A 26,713-nucleotide genomic window follows, 5' to 3' on the forward strand; every position below is an offset into this window, starting at 1 on the left:
CTACCATGTTTAAACGACTCACGATTTTTAGTGACACCATTGGCCCCCTTACCCTCTCTCTCTCTCCATTTTGGATTCATGTTCCTACCATGTTTAAACGACTCACGATTTTTAGTGACACCATTGGCCCCCTTACCCTCTCTCTCTCTCTCTCTCTCTCTCTCTCTCTCTCTCTCTCTCTCTCTCTACATTTTGGAATTCATGTTCCTAAAAAAAAACCGCTGTTCCCCCTTACCCTCTCTCTCTTTTTTTTTTTCGTAATTACCCTCTCTCTCTCCCTCTCTCTCTCTCTCTCTCTCTCTCTCTACATTTTGGAATTCATGTTCCTGAAAAAAAACCGCTCTTCCCCACAGCCCCCGCCCCCCGGCTCTCTCTGTCTCGATATTATAGATTCTGAAGCTCGATGCTCGCAGGTAGAATGGATACACCAGCCAAGATCTTCTCGCAAGAACCAAATTACAAATTAAAGTCCAGCAAAATTTGCCAGTACCAACGCTGTGGCTAGAGAGAGAGACACAGAGACAGAGAAGCCTCGATCAATTATGTGGGTACATCAGGTGGATGATGATGCCTGCTGCCTCCTACTCACCGAAAGGGGGACAATGTCATCATCGGGGCCAACTGGGGGAGGTGGGTCAATGGCGGCTCCGTAGAGTTCTGTTCGTTGGAACCTCCAGAAGTCATCAGGGAGCTTGGATGGGAACCAGCTGTCGAAGTCCTTGAAGAACTGGCACACCTCCGTGATCGCAAAGTAGTTGATGGGAAACGTTACCGTGTCTAGCAACCCCTCGGTGTGCCGCGGGATCTTCTTGTGCTGCGCAAATAAAATATAAGCGCATCCAGTCATGACAGTTTATTTTCGTACAAAGCTAAATAACCCCAAAAAAAGAAAGTATATTGAAGTGAATAGCCGAAAATGTCAAGCAAAATCGCGGGAGATCCCAAAATTGTTAATATAAATGTCAGGATATATCTCTAGACCAATCGAATAAAACCATGTAAATGTTTATGAAAGACTAATGATAGCTATTAACTCAATGACTTAGGATCAAAGGGACATGTAGTGTGCATATCCTGCCTTTTGAAAAAAATAAAAAAAGAAAAGAAAAAGGATATGGACATCCATCCAACAATAACATAGTTAAACCAATCTAAATGCAAAACTTTAAGGTCTCGGTGGGAAGAACGAAATTAGACGTCCCAATTTGCTTCGTTCAGTTGCAAGGGCAGTCTTTTCCCTTTGTTTCTTGAGAACATCTATCTAGCTGGATATTGGCATGTATGCTGGGGTTGCATGCACTCATACATCGGTAGATAACTCCTAGTTTGAGAGACCACACGTTTAGCACATATTTGTTTCTTGAGAACATCTATCTAGCTGGATATTGGCATGTATGCTGGGGTTGCATGCACTCATACATCGGTAGATAACTCCTAGTTTGAGAGACCACACGTTTAGCACATACCAGTAAGAATCCCATGGTAATTTCCAAGAAGTCATCTTCAGGTATCTCTACAGCATCAGGGAAAAACTTCCCTACTATGACACGGTGCCTGCACAAGAGAGAGGGGGTCAATGATGCATGTGTATCCAGTAACATGTCAACACCAATCCATCATCAACGTCAACAACATTTCATCTTCCTCCAGCATCTTGTAAAGCTGAAATAGATGCAATAAGCATGCAAGACACAACATGCACGCATACAATGATGCATGCAGCTGTGTGACACCCTCCCTTCACAGAATCATCTAGCTTCAAGTTCCCCTAAATTAGATGTGCTTACCTGGTTAGCTCATCGTCTTTGGTTACTGCAATGTCATACATCCACCCTCCATTAGTCCTGTATTTCATCTCATACAATATGTCATACTCAATCATGCCACCTGAGGGTATTTTGATAGCACACGACTTCCTCTTGAGAGATGCATCAGCTTTGCTGACTGATTCTTCGCTAGGAGCCTCCTCAGGTGAAAACTTTTCCTACGAGTACCACGAACAACTTTTTGTTAGCGAGGTTCAATATATCCAGGCCAAGCAGTTTACAGTCAGCCCACTGAAGAGACTTACAGGAAGTATGTCACACTTGCCTTGCTCCAGCAAAGCAGGATCATAGACCAACTGCAATTTGTTATAGATGTCAACAGAATTAGAGAATTGTCAGCACAGTAAGACAACAGGAAGATTTTGCTAAAACACAATATAAATTGAATGTGCACACACAAAGAAGGATCTGAATGTAAGAAAATCATCAGAACGAATGAATATGTTTTAATTGCACAGATGAAGCAGTTTGATTACCACAGGTTTGTAAGGTCAACAATCAACATGTGCTACATAATTTATGTTTCCACAGTCTATATGCACACAAAATAGCACAGTGCGAGTATAAACTTCTTGTGTCTGTTATCAGATTAGTCAGGTCATGAGTGAGTCTGAGCATTATGTGGGCTGGATATTTAATTATTTTGTCAGGTGTATTTTTTTTGGCACCAGTTTTATATGGCCAACCAGCATTTTTTCTGGCCAACCTGATCTATTGGGGGCCTTTATTTCTGGCCAACTTTCACTGATATAGAGCCTCCTTATAGGCTGACTACTCCCTCTTCCTGTCATCTCAGCATTCACCATACTTGCAGGATCTTCTGCAGAGGTAGCTGGTGCCCACAGCCCGTGACTGACTATGCGATCTCAGATTGTCTCTTGCCTTAGTATATGGATTCCATTTCCTGAGCATTCTTCTCAATTCTCCTTGCAGTGTTCTTTTCTTTCTTTGCGGTCTCTTCCTTTTCTCGTGTTACACAGTCTCACAGTCTCATACAGCAGATTATCGCACTTGCAGTAATGCACCGAATTCTAGGATGGTAACAGATGTCCATGTTGGATCCTGTGGTGGTGTTGTCTGTTGTTGCAGATCTGCCCTCACTTTTGACTGCTGCTCCCTACCTGCTGTGTGATTGATTTCCAGCCTGGGCAATCACTCTGATGCTGAAGTGGCCTCTTCTGAACACTTTCCAGCCTGTGTTTTGGGTTCAGCACTCTGCATTTTCCTAATTTTGACTCGACACTGTGTTTTCTGCCCTTTTACAGGCAGGGCAACAGTTCTGTCTGGCTCTATGACTGCTCCTTGCATTGCTCACTGTGTTTCCTGCTGTTTTGGCTATGTTTTGGTATCCTATGTGTACTCTCTTCTTTCAACAGTCATCGTTTTCTATGCAGCAGTCGTCTATATTCTGTGAACCCTTGACTTGAAACCAGCCTGCCTTCTTAGATAGGGTGGTAATAACTTAATTTAACAATAATTATAGCAAAGAATTAATTCACAAAAATCAAAATGCAGACTTTACCTCTTTAATCTTGGACAATGGATAACTTGCTAGCCCCAAAATTAAGGCCCCTTGTGGTATTTCTTTATCTTCAATTGCAAATGGATGGAGTACAACTAAGATGCACTGATCTCATCCACTTATCCAAGTGCCTCTTAATGTCATAAATGACCAACAAAGCCTTCAAACCAATTGGCCCCATGGTTCGCCCGAGGATTGGGTTGGCTGGTCTTGAATCTCCTTAAAATTCTATAATTTCAGCTATTGGAATTCAAGTCCTAGACCCTCAATTCTGAGCATGCATTGCGAGATGTCTACAAACCCTAATTTCTACTATAAATTAAGATTTACAGCAAAGATTGACTGAAATCTCTTTCTCTAATGTCGGAAAATACTGAGGGAAGCTAAGAAATGGCTAGAGAATGAGAGAGAATGCTATAGAGAGAGAAACTTCTGATTTTCTTCGCAAAAACCACCTCCAACTTGCTACTGCCCTAATTAGGACAGTCTGACCTGCAAACACCTTCAGTTTGGGAGCCAAAAAATTGTTGTTGCCAACCTCTAACTAGTATCACTTGCCTGTTTTGGCCCTTCTAGGGCTATCATCTATTGCTGTAGGCCTTCAAACAGCTGCTTTCAGCTTCCAGCCAGGTCTCCAATGTTATAGAATAATTCAACAACTTCTCCTCCCTCTCTAACAGTTGCCTCCTCTCTTACAAATGACTAATCCACTTCCACCAGCCCCCAAAAATGTATTTTCCACTTGCATGGGTAAGTTTTGCTAAGTGACAGCCTTCAAACAGCTGCTTTCAGCTTCCAGCCAGGTCTCCAATGTTATAGAATAATTCAACAACTTCTCCTCCCTCTCTAACAGTTGCCTCCTCTCTTACAAATGACTAATCCACTTCCACCAGCCCCCAAAAATGTATTTTCCACTTGCATGGGTAAGTTTTGCTAAGTGACAGCCTTCTAGTTCCATTTTCCAACATTATTCAACCTATTAAACTAAACTTTTAAACTATTATTTCAAAAAATTAATTTAATAAATGTTCTAATGCTTAGAAATTTAATTTCACAAGCCAATAATTAAATTAGCTAGGCCAACTTGTCTTCCAAGTATCCATCAACAGTTATTAGCTCTTAGACTAGAATTAATTAATTAATTAATGCCTAGTCTCTGATGTCACCACTGACCTTAGCCGCTAATAGACTGGTCTAGTCCAAAAGCTAACACTAAGTACTACCGGGACAGTTGTCCTTAGACCCTTGTTTTCACATACCCCATACCCAAAATAGAGGTCTGTGATAACTCCCACATCCCACAACTGGATGCAATGTGCCTTGAGTTGCTACCAACATAACTATTCTATATAGCCCAAAGGCTAGATCCACAAAGATCATCATTTTGCCATCCGGTCACCTGAACCTCACCTAACATACAAGTCAGGACCCAACCAATGAGGGTCTTACAACTTAGAGCACCATGGATCATTGGTGACACCTTACGAGGGTGGGGCATCAAGCATATCTAACACCCACCCTCGATGTCCACACACAAGTGAACTACATCCTCAGCCCAACGTTGAGTCTCTAAAGATGAATTCAAAGAAGATCCTTCATAAGAGATTTGGCGAAAATATCTCCTCCATCGAACAGTAGACTAGCTCTACTATCCCATCCTTGATGAAGTCACGCACATAGCGATACTAAATTTCAATGAGTTTGATGCATACATGAAAAATTGGATTTTTAGCAATGACAATGCAACTCTAATTGTCACATCTTACTACTACTCGATCTTCATCCTGTACTCCCATATGCCATAGGATCCTCCTTAACCATACTACTTTACATGCAGCAAAACAAACTGCCTTGTACTCTACTTCAATAGAAGACAATGCCACAATAGGTTGCTTCTTACTGATCTAAGAGAATATTCTTGAACGTAAAGAGAAACAATATCTAGAAATTGATTTCATGTAATCACTATCACCTGTCCAATCTGAGTCACAGTTCTCTATAAGAGCACTTCCAGAACTATATGTGATACCATAGTCAAGAGTTACCTTTAAGTATCTGAACACCCTCATCCTAGCTTTCCAATGTCTTTCTCATGGTTTGTTTGAGAATCTACTTAAAACACCAACAATAAAACTAATATCTAACCTAGTATTACACGGGTACATGAGGTTGCCAACCAACCTCCCATACCTCCCAATGTCTGCGAGTGCTAATATATTCTCAATGGATAACTTCACATTGACTTCCCTAGGTATAGCTATCTCCTTGCACTTGGTCACGCCAAATGCTTTTAAGATCACCCATACATACTTATTTTGAGAGATGAAGATTTTTCCAAACTTCAATCCCCAAACAAAATTGCAACAACCCCAAGTCTATCATTTCAAACTTAGAGCTCAAAGCCTTTTGAGTCTGATGGATCATATCTTTATAGTTACCTATAATAAGAAGGTCGTCCATAAATAGAACAATTACTACAGACTTTTCACCATCCTTGTAAACATACAAGTTAGCATCTAAGGCACACCTCTTGAAATTCAAGTCTAAAAAGATTTTATCTATCCGCTAGTACCATGCTCTAGGGGCTTATTTCAGCCCCATACAATGCCTTTTTCAACTTAACAACTTTACTCTCAAAATGGGGGGTCTAAAATCCTAGTGATTGAGCCACATACACCTCCTCCTTGAGGTCTCCATTCAAGAATGCTAACTTAACATCCATTTGGTAAATTAGCTACTTTTTATGAGTGGCCACTACAAGTATTGTGCGAATAGTGGTCATTTTAACAGTTGGAGCAAATGATTCTTGAAAATCAAATCCTTCAACCTGTGAAAATCCATGTGCAACTAATTTGGCTTTGTACTTTTCTAAGTTGCCATCAGCCTTGTACTTGACCTTCCAGACCCACTTGGTGTCAATAATCTTCCTCCTTTCTGACCAATCCACTGGCTCCCAAGTATCATTCTTCATTATGCTATCATACTCAGCTTGCATAGCTACTCTCCATGTTGGATCAACAAGTGCTTCTTCCAAGTTTGCTAGCTCCTTTACTTCTCTCATAATCTCAGCCATCAAGGCCATATTGAATATGTGAGCATAAGCCTTTCTTTGCTTCTCTATTCTGAGAGACCTCCTTGGTCCATCTTTCTTTTCCTCAACTATGGTAGGCATAGGATTACTGCATTCATAGAGCTGCTTCACCCATTCCAACGAAGGCTTTTCCGATAGCATAATTGCATGTTGGTGAACTTTTTATTTATCATCTGAAGATTATGCTTCCTCCTCCTTGAAGGTAAGGACAGCTCTTGGGATAGATTCATAGTGGACTACTTCACTGGATGATAAAGTGAAAACTTATATTCTCCTCCTCCAATATACGTGGCTGCTCCTTGAACACCACATCACCGCTCACTATGATCTTCTTTGCCTCCTCTTGGTCATACAATTTGTAAGCCTTTTGCTCATCACTATAACCGAAGAAGATACATTTTGTGCTTTTTGGATGTAACTTGTTTCTCTTATCCTTTGGAAAATGTGCATAACATTCACATTCAAAATTTCTAAAATGTGAGACAGATGCTTTCTTACCAAAATAAACCTCATGAGGAGTTTTGCCCTTAAGAGCCTTAGTGTAACTCCCATTGAGAATGTAGTGTGCAATATTAACAGCTTCTGTCCAAAACCGGTTAGGCAATCCCTTGCCCTTAAGCATACACCTTACCATTTCTACAATAGTGTAATTTCTACATTCAATAACACCATTTTGTTGAGGTGCATGAGGCATTGTCAATTGATGCTTAATCTCTTCACTCTTGCAAAAGTCTTTAAACTCCTTCAAGTTAAACTTATTAGCAGATATGTCGGTTCATGGCTGAGTTTGTACATATGATCCAGTGGGCTAGCACACTCAGATCTTTTCTAGATTATTTAGGCATTTTATGATGGCTATATTAGCATTTGTTGCTGGCCGACTTGATATCATTTATGGCATTATTTTTGCCTATTTATTCAAGCTTCTCCTCCACAATCATTATGCATCATTTGTCATTCATTATTTAACAAATTATGGTGGAGGGAGAGGAGCAAGTGCTAGTGCATTCACAACCGGTCACTCACATTGATTCTATACTGTCTCATATCTTGGTATATGGATTCCATTTTCCAAGCATCTCTTTGCTTCTGAGTTCTTTATACAATGTTCTTTTCTTTTACAATGTTTATCTTTCCTCTGTCTCGTGTTCAATAGTCTATTACAGCAATTTTCCATGCTTCCATCAGAGCATCTACTTTGGACAGAACTCATCACCACCGTCTGTTCTAAACTTCTTCACACTTTGCCTCATTTCATTCTCAACAAGTTTTAGCCATTCTTTAAACTTACCAAAAGCTTGAGCCTTATTATGAAGGAAGTACATCCACATCTTCCTACTCTGGTTGTCGACAATCAACATAAAATAAAAAGATCTTCCCCATGCTTGTGTAGGCAATTTGCTGCACAAGTTAGCATGCACCAACTCTAGAGAAGCCTTCGCTCTATTCTTACTTTCTTCTAAAAATGCCTTTCTCTGTTGCTTGCCCATCATACAAGCTTCACATGGTTCCTTCATTTTAGTTACTCCAAATAGGTGAGCAACCATATCTTGCTTATGCATCTCCTTTGATACTGCAAAACCAATGTGACCAAATCTTTCGTGCCAAAGTTTACTTGTGCCTAAACCAACAGTGGAAGTAAGAGCACTTAGCTCATACAAGTTCCTTCTTTCTCCTTTATCGACAACTTTGCCAACACTGTCAATAATTTCTATACTTGTCTTAGTAAACTTCACCTCATGGCCAAGATCAATTATAGAAGCAACTAATAGTACATTTCTCTTAATCTCTAAAACATATAACACATCTGAAAGATTTTTAAGTTCACCATTTGCAACAACAAAGGGAATAGTACATGTTAAATCAAAGACAGCATCTATCAACTCAACATACAGAGTATAGATAGTAGAGGGAGTAAAAGTGTAGAACAGCTCGAGACTTCATTAGGTTCAAAGTGTATAACATAAAGTACAAAAGTACAACCCTTAGACTTTAGGGTTGTGTAAGTGCCCTAAGGTCCGTTCACACACGAAAGTGTGTAATATGTGATAAGTGACTGAACTGTGTAACATAAATGTACAAGGAGTAATATAACTGGGGGAAAAAACCTCTTACACAAAGTAAAAAGTACCCCTATATCCTACTGCAAATCACTGACACTTCTATGTGAGCATAGACATGAGTAAAACCCAACAAAACCCCCTAAAGTGAAAAGTGATCAACATGCAAGGATCATCCAGCAAAGGAGATCAAATTTAAAGCATTGCAAAATGCTTCACATTTGTCCGAGTAAGAGCTTTGGTAAAGATGTATACCACATTATTATTAATAGGGCAATAGACAAGACAGATATCCCTTGAATGTAGCCTCTCTGATAAAGCGATAATGTATCTCTATGTGTTTCGTACATGCATGAAACATTCGCTTTCGTGCCGCTGCAATGGTACTCTATCTACTAGTAAACAAAGGATTAGGCTCTGTGATAAATACATCAAAATCAGCTAACAAATATCTCAGCCATACACATTCAACTGTAGTATCAAAAGCTACATTGTATTCAGCTTCATAAGACGATGTGGCAGTAATGGATTGTTTCTTGCTAAGCCAAGAAACACAAGAAGAGCCAAGAAAGAAGCAATTTTCACTTGTAGAGTGACAAGAAAATCTCTAGCCCAATTGGAATCGCTGTAAGCATATAACTGCTGCGGCCCTTGTCATGAGGACATGTATTTTTGAAACCTCACTTAACATGTGGATAAATTCTTAATCACATGGTTAAGTAAATGTTGCACATGTTGTCAGAAGTGGAGCAGCGGTGAAAGCATAAACATGTGCTGAAATAAACTGCTGAAACACAAGACAAAAAGAAAAGAAAGAACACGATACAGATGAGAACTCAGATGTATGCACGGGAAATGGAATCCATATATCTGAACACGAGACAGTCGCATACAACAGTGAGTCACTGGCTATGTGGGCACTGGCACTGGCTCCTCTCTCTACAGAGTCTGCAGATGGTGAAGATAAAGTGACTGACTGAGGAGGAGCCACTGAGTATAAATAGGCTGAAAAAGTGGGGAGCAATAATGCTGGTCGGACAGCATTAAAGCTGGCCGACTGGTGCATAAAATGCCCCAATGGCATAAAATGCCACACCAGAAAAATACCTAAAATACCTAATAAAAATGCCCAGCCCAGATCAAGCTCAGACTCACACATGAGCTGACAAATACTCTGCTAACACATGTGAGGTGTAATTGGGGTTAGAGTAAAATTACGAGCCTGGGACCTGAGAAAATCACGAGATGTCAAAGGTAAAAGTTGCTATAAGTTATACCACATAGGTACTTGGTAGTATCTAGCGTGAGTTGTTAGCCTAAGTCATTCATTTGGCCAAAAGTGTCGGTTGATGATACTAGAGAAGTGGCATTTGATGGTACCTAACACTAATCTGATGGTCAAAGATAGCACAAAGACACCTGGGAATGAAAGTTACCTAGCCAATTTAATTATGGGCCAGTCAGATTATTTTTAAGGGCACCGAAATAATTATTAGATTAATTTTTACTATTTAAATATTAAACATTAATATTTAATTATAAATAATGCTCAAAAAACCATTTGGAAAGGCTACCACTTGTCAAAAATGCCCATGCAAGACTGAAAAACGTCTTTAGAGACTAAAGAGAGGCATTTTTAGTGCATTCAGTCTGCAAGAGAGAGAGAGGAGATGCTACTAGTTCGAATTGCAACCATTGGAGGAACTTCTGAGGCAGCCAAGGGTAGGAGAAGACCAATCAACAACACATGACAGCATCTACAGGCTGTTGAGATAGGATAGCAGCAATAAATAACTAATTTTCTTTAATTCTTTGCATCCACAAGGTGTTGAGATAGGGCGACAAAAGTAAATGACTAATTTTTTTCAGTTCTTTGCGAAGAAAGTCTGAATTTTCTCTCTCCTTAACATTCTCTTTCATCTCCCAGCCTTGCTCTGAAGATTATAGCATTGAGATCACCAGAGGCTAAGAAATTTCAGATTTCTTTGCTGTAAACCCTAATCTACAACCGAAATTAAGGTTTAGCAACAGCCTTGAGAAGCATGCCAAAAATTGAAAGCTCCAAGACTTGGATTCAATAGGACTGAAGCTGTTTTCAATCAAATTCAAGTGGAGGGACCAAAAAATCAATGAATTTGGGGCATTTTCTATCTCCATCAAAGCACATGAAGCCCAATTGATAGCCCGAATCAAGGGGCAAATTAGATTGAAGACTTACTGGTCATTTTGAACAGCAAGGGAAGTTGGAATACAGAAAGGGACGCCAGTTTTGGAGCCAATAGGGTGTCCAATGTCCAAGATTACATGGTAAAGTGTGCATTTCAGTTTTGTGAATTTGCTAATTGCTGTAAATAGTGCTTAATCAGGTTATTTACCACCCTATCCGAGGAGGAAGGCTAGCTTTCTGGTTTCATCGCCGCGATTACTAGTTTTGTAAATTTGTTAATTGTTGTAAATAGTGCTCAATCAGGTTATTTACCACCCTATCCGAGGAGAAAGGTTGGTTTCATGATTCCATCGACAGGATTACTACTCAATCCCTTGATTTAGTGGGCTAGAGACACCCGATCGCAAGCCAAAGCTTTGTGCTAGTGCTGATTTTTACTCTCAGCTAAGAAATTACAGCAATTTGTCTTCATACAGTGAGATGGACTCAAGCAATGATGATGCCTCTCAATATGAGCATTCACATGGGAATGAAGGAAATGCAAAGCCTGACCTTGGATAAGGCTCAGACCATGGATAGCAAGCTGAAAATGTTGCTGTTGGACAAGACGCATGTCCTTCAGGGCATAAGGAGGCTCATGACCAATAAAATGAAGAGGAATTTGATAACTAGTTCAAGAATCGAATGAGGACAGCAACAAATCTCTTTGCTGAATTGGCAAAGGATCCTCAATTTACCAGATTTTTGAATGCTCAAAAGCAGGACAACAAAGGCAAGAAGAAGAAGACGTCTTTTACACCTTCAAGACAGCAAGATGCACGAAAGATATTACCACATCCTTCATTTGAAGCTCCCAAAGATACTGATGAAATGAAACAGTTGGTACCTACAAGGCAAGGAATGCAAATGCAAGGTCATCCACGGAAGTGCCAATCCAATGGATTTTGGGCAGCCAAGCATGCATGATATGATGGGGCAGCTAGGATATTTTGATGGAAGCACGATTTTTCATGATATGATTGGACAAGGACCGCATATGGGAATGTATGGCACAAATTCCTATGGTATGTAGAAACCAATGCATGGTGTGCAAGGCCCAATGTATTCAGATATGACTGAAAATATGCAAAACTCTACGTATGGCACTGTTAGTTTGATGCCTGGGGCACAATGTTGGTCATGCAAATGCTCCATTTGGCGTTGGTTCTAATGTAAATTCAGCAAATGCACCCTTTTTGCAATAGCTAGTGTATGACAACTTAACACCCAAAGGGCCAACAAAAGACTATGATGAGGGTGGAAAAGCAGTCAAGTTTGAGTCCTTCAATGGTGTACAAGATAGGCTGAAAGCTTAAACTTTCATTCAGCACTTTGATGCACCCTATTCAAGGGGGAGCTTCACAGAGTCCTCAAAGATTCGAAAGGCAGCCACTTTCTTCCCTCACATGCATTCATGGTGGCAATGGCTTCTTCCTCTCCAATTGGGCACCATCCCCTCATCATGGTGACAACATCCTAATGGTGGATTTCTTACGTTTGACATCTTATGCCCTCCACCTTCAGTTGGTATCCATCACCATTATCCAGGTGTCAGATTTTCAGCCCCTGTCCTTGGCGTTTGCCAATCAAGAGACAATCCATTTATGTTTGCTCAGTCATTTTCCGTATACACTGTGTTTCTCCCTACAAACCTTTCTCTCTCTGGTTGCTCAGTCATTTATTGACATGATATCAGAGCATACTTGTTTTTCTTGACAAGTCACATTAGCACATATGATAATTAACTCGCGTCTCACATGTGCAAGTCACATTAGCAAAGCAATAAAATTCCACATACCCATGACACAAGTGTTGTTTGTGCTAAGTTTTGGTCATATTCTCTTTTTGCATCCCTTCTATTCTAGAGTGTTGTCAGTTCCACTGTGTGTTACAAAGGTGAAAGGTGCGAGATCAACTTCGGCACATGTGGTCTGCCTTCTAGAGGCTCATCTAGTGGGGACTTTAGAAGCTTCCTCTAGAGTTTAGAGTAACCAATGCTCTACAGATCTAGACATCATCAACACTAGTAAGCTTTACACATATGACCTCCATTCTACTTGAGCACAAGGCATCATTGAGGTTATAGGGGAGGCTTCCATCACGCTATGGTGGCCATAATGAGACATTACAACTTTTAGAGAGGGATGAAATGAAAAAGATGACAAAGGCCCAATGCTACCATTGGGAAGAAGGGACACCTACACGAGGATTGCAAGGAGCTAGCAACATCGCGGAAGAAGACTCATCCAATGAGTTCTCATACTTCTCCAACTCCAACTTCAATTTAGATCCTCGGATCAAGTTAAAGGCCAAGGCATGGAAGGGATCATCTTTTGCCAAGAGGAGAAACAGCATGGCCGCCCCTCTTGCTCCATTCTAGCGCTAGTAATGCAGTCATCCCTTGCAACTCTCCAATGCCACAAACGGAGAGTAATGGGTTTTTTTTTTTTTTTTGGGGGGGGGGGGGGGGGGAGGGGGGGAAGGGGAAGGTAGACATAGTTGGGCCTCATCTATACAAGTATACATATGCAACAAACCCAAAGAGCAACTTCCATTCTGCATCAACCAAGGTCTAGCAAGTTTTGAAACATGGAGCTAGGTTTGACACCTAAGTTCATGATGGCTTGTTTCTTGACAGCGAGTGGAATTGGCTCCTAGTCTAAGCTCACATGAGGGGACACTTTGGTCGTCTGGGTCGAAGGTGGGGAATCCATGGTCACAAATGCTCCGAGGCATTGCTGACATGATGGTCATGTATGGTACTAGAGATGCATTGTTGACAAACATAGAGAGCTGCTATGATTTTTCTCTATTTTTAAGGAGCTAGTATAATCCACCTCAGCACCAAGTTTTCTCTAGCCATCTTGATCACTCACTACTTGGGTATCCATGTGTGAAGAAAACTGCTAGGGTTTGCACTGAGGAAACACAGAGTATACGAACCCGACAGAAACACAAAGAGACAGACATAGACACAAAAAGTAAAACTCAAACCCTAGACGCAAAACTCAAAACTCAAACCCTAAACGCAAAAACTCAAAACTCAAACACAAATAGAAGAGGGGAGAGAAGAACACAACTCTAAAGTAAATGAATACTGCCAATGAATGTAAGAGTGTACAGATACTCAAGGGCAGACGAACACCTATCGCCTGGAGGAAGAGACACCAAATGCAAGTAGTTGGAGTGTGCAAGAACTGTCACCTGGCTGGTCTGGGACCAAATGCAAGCTGCAGAAGGTGATGTAGCTGCAGAAGGAACAGGCTCGAGAGTTGAGCCTATCCCACAAGGCTGCACAGTCCATAGAAGCTCCATCTGACAAATCCACGGGGGGACGGTCGATGTGTGAAGAAACAAGCTCCCATAGGTCGAATGTATCGAGGATGCACTCCACCTTGCACGACCATAGGGAGTAGTTGGAACCATCCAACTTGTCTTCCTTCGGAAAGGAAGGGAGTATGGGCACTTGTATCGAGGGAATCAAGGAAGGCATCCGGACATCTAAAGCAGTCTTCACCGATGGAACCTTCACTGTTGATGGAACCCTCTGAGATGCATGGACAAAAGGACGGGTGTGAGGAGACTCCTCCCGTCGTCAATCACGAAACTCCTGATAATCCCGTCTTTGCTCAGAGGAATGATGAGAAAGAAGCTCATCCTCTGAGTCGTCAAAGCCTGAAAACTGGAAAGACATCTTCCAAATCTGCAAACACCAAACACACCAAAGAAAACTTTGCCGATGCCGAAGGATGACCACTAGAAGGGTCACCAACCACCAAAGCGCAGGCTGTGGAGGCCTACAAACACCTAGAGCTACAAAGTGCAAAGATGTCTGATGAAGATCACCTAGACAGAAGCCATCGAGCACCAAAACGCAGCCTGGGAGGATGTCGCCAGCAAGAAGAGGGTCGACAGAAGGTGGAACCACCTGCAGAACAGCAAAACACAGCCAGGAGGAGTGTCGCCCAGCTATAGGGATAGCCGCCTTGTAGAAAATGCACACAGGGGAGGAGTGTTGATGACGTGGCAGCCTAAGAAACTGCCGCCTGCAGCAAACGCAAGGGTTGGAGCCGCCAGTATGGGCCGCCTTGGTTGTTGGAGAGAAATCGGCAGCAGTAGAAGAAGGGGATGGTGTCTCTCTGTCAAGGAAGATCCTCCGTGCTCTCAGTTAGGCTCTGATACCATGTGAGAGTGCGCAACGGAAGAAGAAACATGAACACAGAGGAGGGAGAGAGAGAAAGCAGAGAATGAAGGAAGAAAATCTGCACTGACTGAAATGAATGCTGAATACACTGAAATCGACTGATCAGTCCCTGCACGCAGCCTGAAGCATCAGTGAGGGCACCAAATCAGGCTGGAAACAAAGGCAGCACCAATGCCGGAGTGGAAGAGGAGGAAGTGTGTGCTGAATCTGCAAAACAGTATATGTGGCTGATTTTGGGGGGGGGGGGGGGGGAGTGGGCTGCTATAAATAGCCCCCCAGCCACTAAACTGGCTGACTGGCCCAAATCCGGCCGACCTGGCCAAAACTGGCCAACAACACAAAAAAACAGCCACTAAAGGCTGACTACCATCCAAGAAGGGAATGCACAACAAAAATCAGCAACACCTAAACTGACATAGCTCCTCTGTCTCCTGCCAGACTCTGAAAGGAGCTCACAGCCATGAGATGACAAACTGACACTAAAATAGAGCAGGATAACAGGAAGATGCCAAACGCAGCCTGGAGAAAGGCACCAAACAGTGGGTGACAGCCTAGAGGAAGGCGCCAGGGCACTGCAAGGGCTGATGGAGAGGTGGCAGCAATCTCAAAGGCTGAACAACCATGTAGAGGTAGACTGATGGCTAAAACCTGCACTCAAGGGTGTGAAACCTGCACAAACGGGGATAAGGCTGAAAGGGGGCAGCTTGCCTATTTATAGATGTTGAAGGGTGCCCCAAAGAATTAGGGTTTTTGGGAGACCACTGAAACTCTCTCAGACCACTCCCCTTTTTAAGGTTTTTCATTAATTAAGTGTGTTTTGGGGCTGTTTAAGAATACTAATCAGCTGAAAGGCATGTTTTAGCTCAACACCACGGTTCTACTCTAATGGTCATTGTTACATGTACTATGATGCATCATTATCATTGTATATTATATTGTACCAAATCATCCATGATTTGAGAAAGGGTGTTAACAGATTAGTTAGGTGATGAGTGTCTAAGCATTTTGTGGGCCCTCTTGTCTTGGTGTACAAATTCCATTTTCTAAACATTCTTCTGAATTCCCTTTGCAGTATTCTTTTCTTTCTTTGCAATCTCTTTCTTTTCTCTTGTGTTGTGCAGTCTCTTACAGCAGATTCTCACAATTCCATCACCGCACCCACTTTTGATATGGTCAACTAAGGTTACAAATTAGATGTTATGACAAAACTAAGGTTTAAAGACGAATACTATTGAGTGTAAAACTGTTGGTCTAATCAACCAGAAGCTATGGGCAAAAGAGAAAATTCAAAGTTCTCTGAAATGTGAGAAGCAATGCACAGATGATTGCAGGAAATAAATGGTAGGGACCGTTTACTATCCAAGAACCTTGTTTAAGGAACAAATGCAGAAAGTGATGCTAACGTCTTAACCTAAAGAGTACTACCATTCAAACCATCAAACTAATTAACATCTACACATCAAAAGGTTCTTCATGCTTGGTATATCCTTACATTTGCATGGAAAAGCCCATACACATGTCAAGTTGGCATAATAATAACATGCATGAAGAACATTTCCAAAGTTTTCTAAATCAATATCCCACCCACTTGCTAGGCGTAGGAATCTAGGAGAGGAAAGCCTCTAACAAACTCTTCTACTGAAACATCATTGAGATCAGGATTAAGGTTAATACAGAACTGTGTCTCAGCCAGCATTCCTCAAATGTCATGGACTTGCTCTGAGGTGACAGTTCAGCAACCACTGGATTTGACTTCACCCTCAGGTCCTAGCAATCTAGGACTATAGTACTGAGATTCAAAGCCCATTCTTGGGAGCAAGTGTACATTCCTGTGACTTGTTCACCAGATCCCTAGATATTTTACACCAAGTTTATTGTCTTTCCAGTATAGGTTCCTAGTGCACATAACTCCCATTGGTTCATACTTTAGCTTTCCAACCATCAACAATGAAGGTGGTGTGCCTCAAGTCGGAGAGCAGCAATCCAATCATGGGAGTTCCCTTAGTCTCAACAAAAGGCACAACAACAGAGTCACATGTTAGGTAAGCCAATGCCTCTGCTGCCATCAGTTAGTTCGGTACTTTGACTCATAGCACAAAACTGAGCTGACCAACCTCCTGTTGAAAACAATGGCACAAGCATGCCCTTGTTTTGAGCAAGAGGAGGGGGCTATCAAGACTGCTGTCAAGAACAAAGCACACTGGAAGTCTAAATAACCGTATGCAGTAAATGGCACAAATGATTGGATGCTACCAAGGCCTATTTGTAAGAGAGCTGCCACATCGATCAAATAATGCTCTCTAGAACAAGTCGTAGGTCCTCAGATCTCCAGGTCTAACATCAACTTGAAAGCCCCTTGAAAACCCCATGTCATTAAAAGAAAGGTTCACTACATGTGGGGTTTGAACAATTTTCTTCCTCAGAAAGAAATGTGCTCTCGTTCAGATCCCATCATTACAGTTCAAAGTTTTTGATATTCCATTATGAATTCCGCTCTCCCAAGGTTCCTTTGGTACTGGCAGTGACTCACAACTGTGTCTATTCAGCTCTAGCGTTTGACAAACCATAAATACCTCAATATCCTGTATCTAAGTAACCCGTACATCAGCAATAACTTCTGTGTCCCATACAAGGAACTGAACTACATTTCAGCATACACTTCTTCCTAGAGTCTTTAACAGCACAACCATATGTGCCATCAAACAATCTCCTCCAAGAAAATGAGGAACCACAGAATTTTCTTTCCCTAAAAACTGTGTACAAACACTGTGAGAAGAAAAGTACAAAAGAAACTAGACACTTGGCTATGGGAAGATGTTATCATTTGGTGGAGCTACCATTCAGCAAGCACACCTGTTCCTAATTCAAAAATGAGACTTTGTTTGAGCTACACATACTGAATGGCACATTCTATTATAAAAACGAAGTGTAGCTGTTCTAGTTTAAAGGCCTATGTTTGGGGAGAAGGGACATGTAAAGCTTAAGCAATTTCTGCATGTCTGTTGGTGGCAGTTACAAAAAGCATGCTGAGATCTCTCAGGGACAACATGGCTAAAAGATTACAAGACATAAAGCCCAAAGATTCAACATCCATCCTGACTAAGACCTAGTGCATTCAAGCGTGCCATATGCATGTGAATGACAATTACATATTAAATCACTTGCGGTTTCAAGCAGTACCTGTTCTCTGATCCCCCTGTCAACAAACATCTGCTGCAAAGTTTTAGCCTTTGCTTTTGCAGCAGCAGCTCGACCCCTTTCTGAGATGGACCCTGACTCAACTGGTTGTTCCCAAAATTTCTTTTGAGTTGGGTCTGAATTACCAGTGGGCGCATCACCCAGTTCATCTATCCACTGCAACCAAGCGCAGGCAGTACACAGTCAATCGAAGAAATAGAAGAAATATTTCAAGCCTCTTGCAATAGAAGTAAAATCTCTGCGATTAGAAAGTGGCTTAATGCAAAGCACATTACATGCACAAAGAAACGGTACCTGCTGTCTGGTTTGAAGCATTTTCTCCTGGTCCAGAGCAGGGAGATTGTATAGTTTGTAGTGGTAGCAATGCTCAGGCCTCCGACCCATCAGAATCCTCAAAGAATTTCTGATATCTTTTGAGAACCCAATATACTGGACCTTTTTGTTTTTGTCAAGCACAGCAAACACAGTGGCTTGTGTGTTTGGCTCCAGAGGGGGGATAATTTTACCATCAATGTTGATAAAATTGTGCAAAGGAAGACTGATCAAGGAAGGCGAGGACGAATCTGCAGAAGCCATCACATTGACAGATCTGCATCGGTGTGCAGCAGGGCACCTGTACGATAATCGGAGATTGAGTTCACATTTGCGCAAGCTACATTTTCTTAGACCGTTGTACGAGACTAGTCGATTGACTGTCCTGCTTCCTGGAATCTCATTCTGATGAGTGTTTGAGATGGATGCTTCTGCTGGTACTAAAGAATACAGAGATGCCTGTACAAAACAAAGAGAAAAGAGCAGATTAGTGAGCTGCCATGCTTGTTTCAGCAGCTCCCGATTAATGTACCAAAAAATTGGCAAGAAACAAGAGCAGAGGCATGGCAAATATGCGAATCCAATTGTGACAGTACTTGTTTCAGCAGTCCGCAATTTAAAACTTCAAAAAATGCAGGAATCAAGAGCACAGACATGGTAAATAGGGATGTGCAATTCTAGAATTCAGCCATATCCAATCAACAACACCAGGAGAAGGAAACAAAAAATGCAAGAGGAACCGAAAATGCAGGTGTTAAGAGCAAAGACAAGGGGAAATAGGAAAATCCATTTATAGAACGAATACGTATCCAATGGACAACAGAAAGAGCAACATGCAGACCGAACGAAAAGACACCCAAAATGACGGAGAATATACAGAGGAAGAAGCAGTAGCCATATCTCTCCGACAATAAGCCTGCAAGGTTGCCTCTCACGGGCTTGAGCTTGAACCTGAGCTTAGAGGGTGGGACATGAATACACCGGTCACTGCAGGAGGGATACTATGAAAAAGCGATACTTGGAGATAAGATTTTTTCGTCCACGTGGACTGCCACCTAGAAAAGCTTAGCTACCCAAGGGAGATCTAGCTAAGGGAGAGCCAATACTTCTACCCTCAACGTAGCAAGATAGAGTGTAGAACTCAGAGCCCAGCCACACACAAGTCAGTCGACTTGCAAAAGTCATCAAAGTGATTGACTTATTCCATGTGTCATGTGCCTCTAAATTTTAACTCCTGAAAAAGAGACAAAGTAGTCTAAATTTGAAGATACTTTATTAACTTTCAAAAGTTGCCCTGGAGTGGCAATGATTGATTGGGGTGCAGTGGGAAATAGCATAGGCTTTTTCTCTCTCCAAACGACATTCAAGCTTTCTCTCTCCCCTCAAGAGGTATGATACCTAGGGTCCACCATTGGTCTCAACCTACGTGTTTCTAGCTTGCCAGCTAGTAGATAACTACCTCATGCAAGTCTATGGACATGCATGGGTTATGGCTCTTAGGGTGGTGCCAAAAGCTATGGACATGCTAAACACTATGACTTGGGACGCACTCAAGTCAATTGACCTTTGCAAGTCACCAAAGTAGGCTCAAAAGTGTTTGTGTCCTATAAACTTTGACCCTAGATGAACAAGGACTCTAGCAAATGCATGAAGTGCCCTTTACTTTGTTAACTCACTTAAGTTATTCTTACTTGAACATTTTGGATTTCTCTATCACAACCATCATTTCCACTTGGCCTTGTTTCTCTCTCCTTTTTTATGGGGTCCATCCTTCCAATAAACTTGCATCTACCCTATAACCCAACTTGTCTTCCCACCAACACACAAATCAATGGACATGTGCATGGCAAGCCTCTATTTGAATATCCATATTATTGTATTTATACTATCTTATAATTAAAGGATCCACCTAACCAAACACCTATCCAATGTGGCAAGAGTCTAATGATTTTGAAGGTAGAAATGCTCATTATAAAAAGGCATTAAAATACAAATATTCCATTCTCGCTTTCTACAACTAGTAAGCAATAATTCACTCAACTCTCCCTTTCAAGCCCACAACAAATGGCACACCCTCTCCTGCTTTGCGTGCTTGTAAGACCCAAGACACACAAGTCAATTAGCTTGCATGAGTGCATGCAGCCAATTCCAAAGGACATGTGGACGAGTTTTCAAGGGGGTCCATGGACTTGTCAACACATTAATCAAGATTCTAGAAAGTTGAGGGGGTACCCTCAAAAATGAGGTTACTCCCATTACTCAATGAAGTATTAGTTACATGGCACCTACCCATTTGATTGGCTTGGCGGCATATGCTCTCTTTGTCATCCTCACTCAAATTTTGATTCACTACTAAATCACTTGTTTACTTGCACATGACTGAAAATGCTAATTTCCTAGACTTGCACGTGTAAGTCAATTGACTTTCACGTGTCCAAGCTCTAACACAACCTCTCTCTCTCTCTCTCTCTCTCTCTCTCTTTGTGGAGTTTCTCTTCGCAAGGAGTCACTCTAGAGCGAGCCACAACACTAGGTTAAGCAAGGCATCCATGACCCATTGGATGATGACCTTATCACTCCCATTGATGACAAATACGAGCCACAGCCCTAGGTTAAGCAAGGTGTCCATGACCCATTAGATGATGACCTTATCACCCCCATTGATGACAAATATGAGCCACATCCCTTGGTCAAGCAAGGCGTCCATGACCCATTAGATTATGACCTTATCACCCCCATTGATGACAAATACAAGCCAACAATGCATGCCACAAGACATGCTCACATAGATATTTCTATGCTCAAGCACATGTTACATCATCATATGAGGGAGAATTAGGATGACCTTTTACAACTACTTATACATTTTAATATTTCATTTTCTTTTCATCATAGGTTATGTCATCTCCTTTTCATTTCTAACCATCCTCTAATTGTACTTTATGATGAGATACCACTTCAGTTATACTTTGTGATTAGGTCTCATAAGCCATGTTAGCTTTTTATAGGTCTCTCTCTCTCTCTCTCTCTCTCTCTCTCTCTCTACACATACATACATACATACACACACACACACACACACACACACACACACACACACACACACACACACACACACACACATATATATATATGCATTTATGTTTACAATTCTTTTCAAACAATTGCATCATTATACATGGTCTCTTAGATGTTTAGATATGCTTGATGCCGCATCCTTGTAAGGTGCTACCAATGATCCATGGAGCATAAAGTTGTAAGGCCCCAATTATGAGGAGAAGCCGTGTGATCCTAGACATTAGTTGGGTCATGGCGCATGTCAAATGAAGCCTAAGTGATTAGATGGCAAAAAGGTGACCTTTGAGGATCTAGCCTTTTGACTCGATAGAGTAGTTATGCTAGTAGCAACTCAAGGCTTGCACAATGCATTAAGTTGGGGGCTGTCTGAGTAATTAACGACCCCTAATTTGGGTCCAGGGGCCGTGGAAGTAGCCTTTGGTTGGGGGTTCTTAGGGGGGCCATTGACATGGATCCAAAGGCAAGCACCCCAAGCCTGATGATAAAGGGAATACATTTCTTGTTCAACTAGGAAATGTTCATAATATGGTCAAACAAGCCAACCAAACTACCTTTCGACAAGGTATAAAAGGAAGACCTCTCCCAAGTTGTCGAGACCTAAAATGGGCTTGAGATTGGCTATAGGCACTAACCAGGCCTCTTTAACACTCACAAGACAATCTCCCACACGGCCTCGTGGCCAGGAGCGTCCAAGCGACACACTGCCCTTTCGCTACTATAGATGTTGCATTTGTAATAGAACGTAGTCCAACGATTGTCCTTCCCTACTTCTCAGAGGGAGATCTCATACATCTTGGTATAATATACCACATAATACAAACATAAAGGAGGCACCCCTCCAACTGAATGCCCGGGTCCCACTATAGCTCTCCTACACCGAGAGGATTAGCCCCTCAATGCGTTGCTCTAACATAAAGAACATACGAACAATCTCCACTCTTATATTTGATATTTCCTTACCAAGCTTGCCCCAAGAAACCATTCATCTACCTTACAGCTTGGGTTTCCTTACACACTCCACATAGGTCAATGTTTGGAAAACAATTGCAATGCATCCAGGTTTGATACCATGTTATACTCAATGCAAGTGTGGATGACAATTGTGCAACAAGCATTTTAATCATTAGAAACCAACTAGGTGAAATGAAAAAACAACACTTTAATGATTTTCCAACTAAGTGCATGTGCGGCATTGATAGAGACTAGCACTGAATTTCTTCATGCTACTAGTCTCCTTAACTCAAATGATAGTCCATCCTATATGTTATGCATAGACAAAGATATCAAAATTTGATTCATTTATTTCCAGCAATTAATCACTCTCACAAACCCTTTTCCCCCCTACCGTTTAGGTTTTGCATTCGTTGGATAGATGTAGGGTCCATTTTTATGTAATTTTCCATATAAAAATCGATAAAAACATACTATCACATAGAAACAAGGCTTAACTGAGGCTTGATCCTCATGCTCTAGCCTTGTTATATGCTCACAAACATGAAATGTATTTTATCCTAAATTTTTAGGTGTCTAAAATAAAGTTTTCCATTTATTTCTTCATAAAAATGAGATATTTCAAAATTATGAGTTCTTAGTGATCAAGGACACTCAGCATAATTTTTATATCCATTTTTACCCTATATGACCCCAAAACACTTGACAAAAACCCTAAATTTCATTATTTTTATAAAAATCGCAACTTGTAGGTTTTGCAAAAAAGTATTATATAATTGTATTTTCCAATTTTCTTTCATATTTTAGAGAGAATGCAACATGAGAAATCAAGAACAAGCAAAATCAAGCACTTTCTTCAATCATTTTCCATAAAACAAAAGAACTGCTCAGTTACACATAGAAACCGCGATTTCGAGGCTCATATCTCATAGACTGGAGGCCGCTGCCGCTTCTTCTTTGCCGCCGACACACTCTCTCATCTTGATCTATGTCTTCCATCGCTCCAGCATCATCATTTGCTTCGGATTCCTCATCACAACCCTCCCCCTTCTCTCTTGAATTGATGCACGAATCATCGCCAAGAGGAGAGAGGGGAGAGGAGAGAGAAAGAATAGAAAATCAGATTTCTTAATTCTCCATAAAAATCAGCAAAATCACAGCCACCTCCTTTCTCTCTCTGACTAGATCAAGAATCTATCTCTCTCTAGAAGGATGTGAATCGGAGAGACACTGATCAGATTTGGAAGGGGTGTAAAAAAATTTGCGCCCGCTCCCCTCCTCTCATTAGTTTGAGGCTTCTTATTAAGCCTAAGGTTTAAATCTTTAAAATAACCAGTTCAACTTTTTGTATTCACATTGTCCCGCAAGTGGATGTTTCAATTTCAGATGGACAAATAGACTCAGATTTGAGATCCGTCTAGATAGGTGGCTTCGCAGCATCGAAATCCATCAACTTGACCTCCGTCGTGCACTTTTCGGCTCCCGGATCCATTAGTTGCTTCATAACGTTAAACCTTGTGGGGATTAAATGGGGGGTCAAATGACCTTTAATTAATGAATCGAGACTTGTGTTGGATTCTTGATGTCGAAATGCATCTAGGAAAACTACAGTTCGGCCATCCGCCATCGTTTGATTTTTCATGAAAATTTGGTTTTAAACACTTTTCGGGCACTTTTTGCTTTAAAAACAACCTCAAATGCTTCAAGCACGGCTCAAAATCAGCTCTAAGATCCAGCTCTTATTGGCGACCACGGGATAGGGTGACTCACCCCGTCGAATCCCATGAATAGATTTGCATATGCATAATCATAAAGAGCATCAAGCTGATACAAAAAATTATGATCAACAAAGCACAAGGACAACTCTCACCCTACCCCCTGACAGAACCAAGGTACGAAAATACACAAGGGATAGGCCCAACCTAATCTAACAAAAACCCATAGCGAGTCTCTAACCAACTGTACAAACATAGGCTGGCTAAAAAGCTTATCAAAGAGGTCATCCTAGTGGTAGATTGAACTACCTACCTAACTTAGGACAGTTGGATGTAGGACCTCCTACTAGGCGATGACTCCTATAGCTTGGTCATCATATTCGTCTGATAACATATTTTCCATTTAGGGGGTCCATATTGGGTGTGTAAAAAGAAGGGAGTTGAGTGTAGAGTGACCCAAGGAGAATAGGGCATTGGCCTCAAGTCTTGACTCAGTACCCAAGCACCTACCAAGCTCACGCGAGGTGACATGTTATCCTTTTTTTAACACTCACTTTTATTTTCGCTCCAAGCTTTTCTTCTTTTCTTTTCTGTTGGCTACTACCCCTAGGAAGACAAGGCATCGGACTCATCCCTAGCAACCTACCAAGTCTCTGCAAGGTCATAATCAACTACTTGTAAGAATTTTTTCATTTTTCTTCTTTTTTTCTTTTTTCTTATCGAGGGGCTGGAACCCCTTTTTGCTTACCTTTGAAAGTTTTTATTTTTAGCTAGATTCAAAACTTGCATTTTTTTAAATATTTTGGTAGGCTTCTCTAACAGCCTCACACTAGCAGGGACTCCTAGGACAAATGACTAGAAGCAGGAAGGACAAGGTTGCAAGGACTACCCTCTATCACAGGTCTTTAATACACATATAACATTATCTACTTAAGGGAAAAACTCAGAAAAGGGACAATGCCACCTGGAATGGCCATAAGAAGCAAAGGCCTCCTTGACTTCGTCAACCTGTGTGATGCAATCACTAAAACAGAAAACTATTAAACGTACATGCACCAAACACACATATGGTCCTCTTGGCCTAAAAGAAATATAACATTTTAATCAACCAGATACATGGTTTTCTTGGCGTAGACATTGCATCCTATCTAGCTAGCCAAGGTGAACCAAAGATGTCATGAGATGTAAGGGCTAACCCCATCTCTTATGCCACATAGCTCAAGGCTTGGTCTTGGGCTTTTGTTGATCCACTAGCCCAAGCCTTTCTATTGATATATCAATAATAAGGCCCATCTCTTCTTGGGTACTATGAGCTGAATGAGTGACCTTCTTGGGCTTATATAGCTCATCTCCTTGGGTAATATTCAAATGGATCGATCGTCCCAACTTTCCAGAAACTCCCCCTATAGGGAGAATCATAGATTTATGATCATTCAACCCTTCCCTAATTGGATCATTACCTATGACAATGGTACGACCCAAATTAGTCGGAGCTTCAAGCCTAGGCCCATCACCTAGATGCATCTTAGGGTGATGCATTTTGTTAGATGTATCAATATGGCCTTTAGTCTTCTCCTCAAAATTTATCAAAGCATAACCACATGGAATGCTTGGCCTTTCACCTAATGCACCAATAGTATTTTTAGGGGTTTTGGGCCTCCAAACCCATCTTATATTTCTCTTTATATGCTTATACATTCTTGATTTTCCACATTGGTCTAATGGACTCAATGCAGGCTTATTGTTATAACCATATGGCCTCACATCCTTATGACTTCTATTGAGCATAGGTGGACCTTCAGTATTTTGCATCTTCTTCATATGAGATGTCTTTACTTGCCTTTGTCCACTTTGCAATTGCTTAGCTAGAGGCACCATGCTTTTACTAAAAGGACTAGCATCTACTCGAAAGCATGATTCACTAGTAGGTGGCACAGGTCTCTTATGAGCCTGACCAGGAGCAAGATAAGAACCACTCATAGTGCTCTTATCCACACTTGTAGACCTGATGGTTCTGTCACTAATGCCTCCATAGCTACCTCTCATGGAATTGTTGCAAGTTGCAATGGGACTTACTTGGCTTGAAATATTTTTACCACCAAGAGGCATCTTATCCCTGCTCATAGGATTGCCACTTCCTACTTGGAGATTTTGGCTACCAAGATCTCTTGCTAAGGTTGTCTTGGTATTAGCAAATGAATTTTCTCCTTGCAAAATTGGCTGGATATTTGGATGCACTTGCATTGAATGGGGGAAACTCCAAAAGTTTTCCCAACATCTTCGAGTATATTGCTCATAGTCAATTGTGTGCATCTTGGCCTCATTTAATGACTTAGGATCTTGCATTCTCACTTGGATTTTCATAGTAAGCACTAGGCACTTTCTTTTTGTATTCATCTAAAAATCTGGTACATAGCTCATCGAAGGATTTAATCGACCTTCTTGGGAGGCTCCAGTACCATTTCCTAGCTTCTCTCTTCAGGGTGTTAGAAAATACAAGCATTCGATGAATATCATTGAACCCACTTGCAAGGCAAGTTAGGCCATATC

The 26,713-nt window shown here is 41.3% G+C and overlaps 1 protein-coding gene across 2 annotated transcripts; it reads right to left on the bottom strand.

Annotated features, from left to right (window-relative positions):
• Window positions 1–417: 417 nt before the first annotated feature.
• Window positions 418–19,452, bottom strand: LOC148010288 (uncharacterized). 2 transcript variants are annotated; one of them, XM_087673455.1, is made up of 7 exons: window positions 19,297–19,452; window positions 18,402–18,878; window positions 18,090–18,263; window positions 2,072–2,122; window positions 1,788–1,984; window positions 1,467–1,554; window positions 418–814 (listed from the first exon to the last, which is right to left on the bottom strand). In XM_087673455.1, the coding sequence occupies exons 1-7, from the start codon at window positions 19,315–19,317 to the stop codon at window positions 554–556; spliced, it is 1,269 nt and encodes a 422-aa protein (XP_087529581.1). In that variant the 5' UTR covers window positions 19,318–19,452; the 3' UTR covers window positions 418–553. The 2 variants fall into 2 exon arrangements, with proteins under 2 accessions (XP_087529581.1, XP_087529580.1); XM_087673454.1 differs by lacking the exon at window positions 19,297–19,452 and adding an exon at window positions 19,016–19,289.
• Window positions 19,453–26,713: the final 7,261 nt, after the last annotated feature.

Source organism: Lygodium microphyllum, chromosome 30 (assembly GCF_053477565.2).
Source record: "Lygodium microphyllum isolate KBCC chromosome 30, Lygodium_microphyllum_v1.1.10, whole genome shotgun sequence".
NCBI lineage: Eukaryota > Viridiplantae > Streptophyta > Polypodiopsida > Schizaeales > Lygodiaceae > Lygodium > Lygodium microphyllum.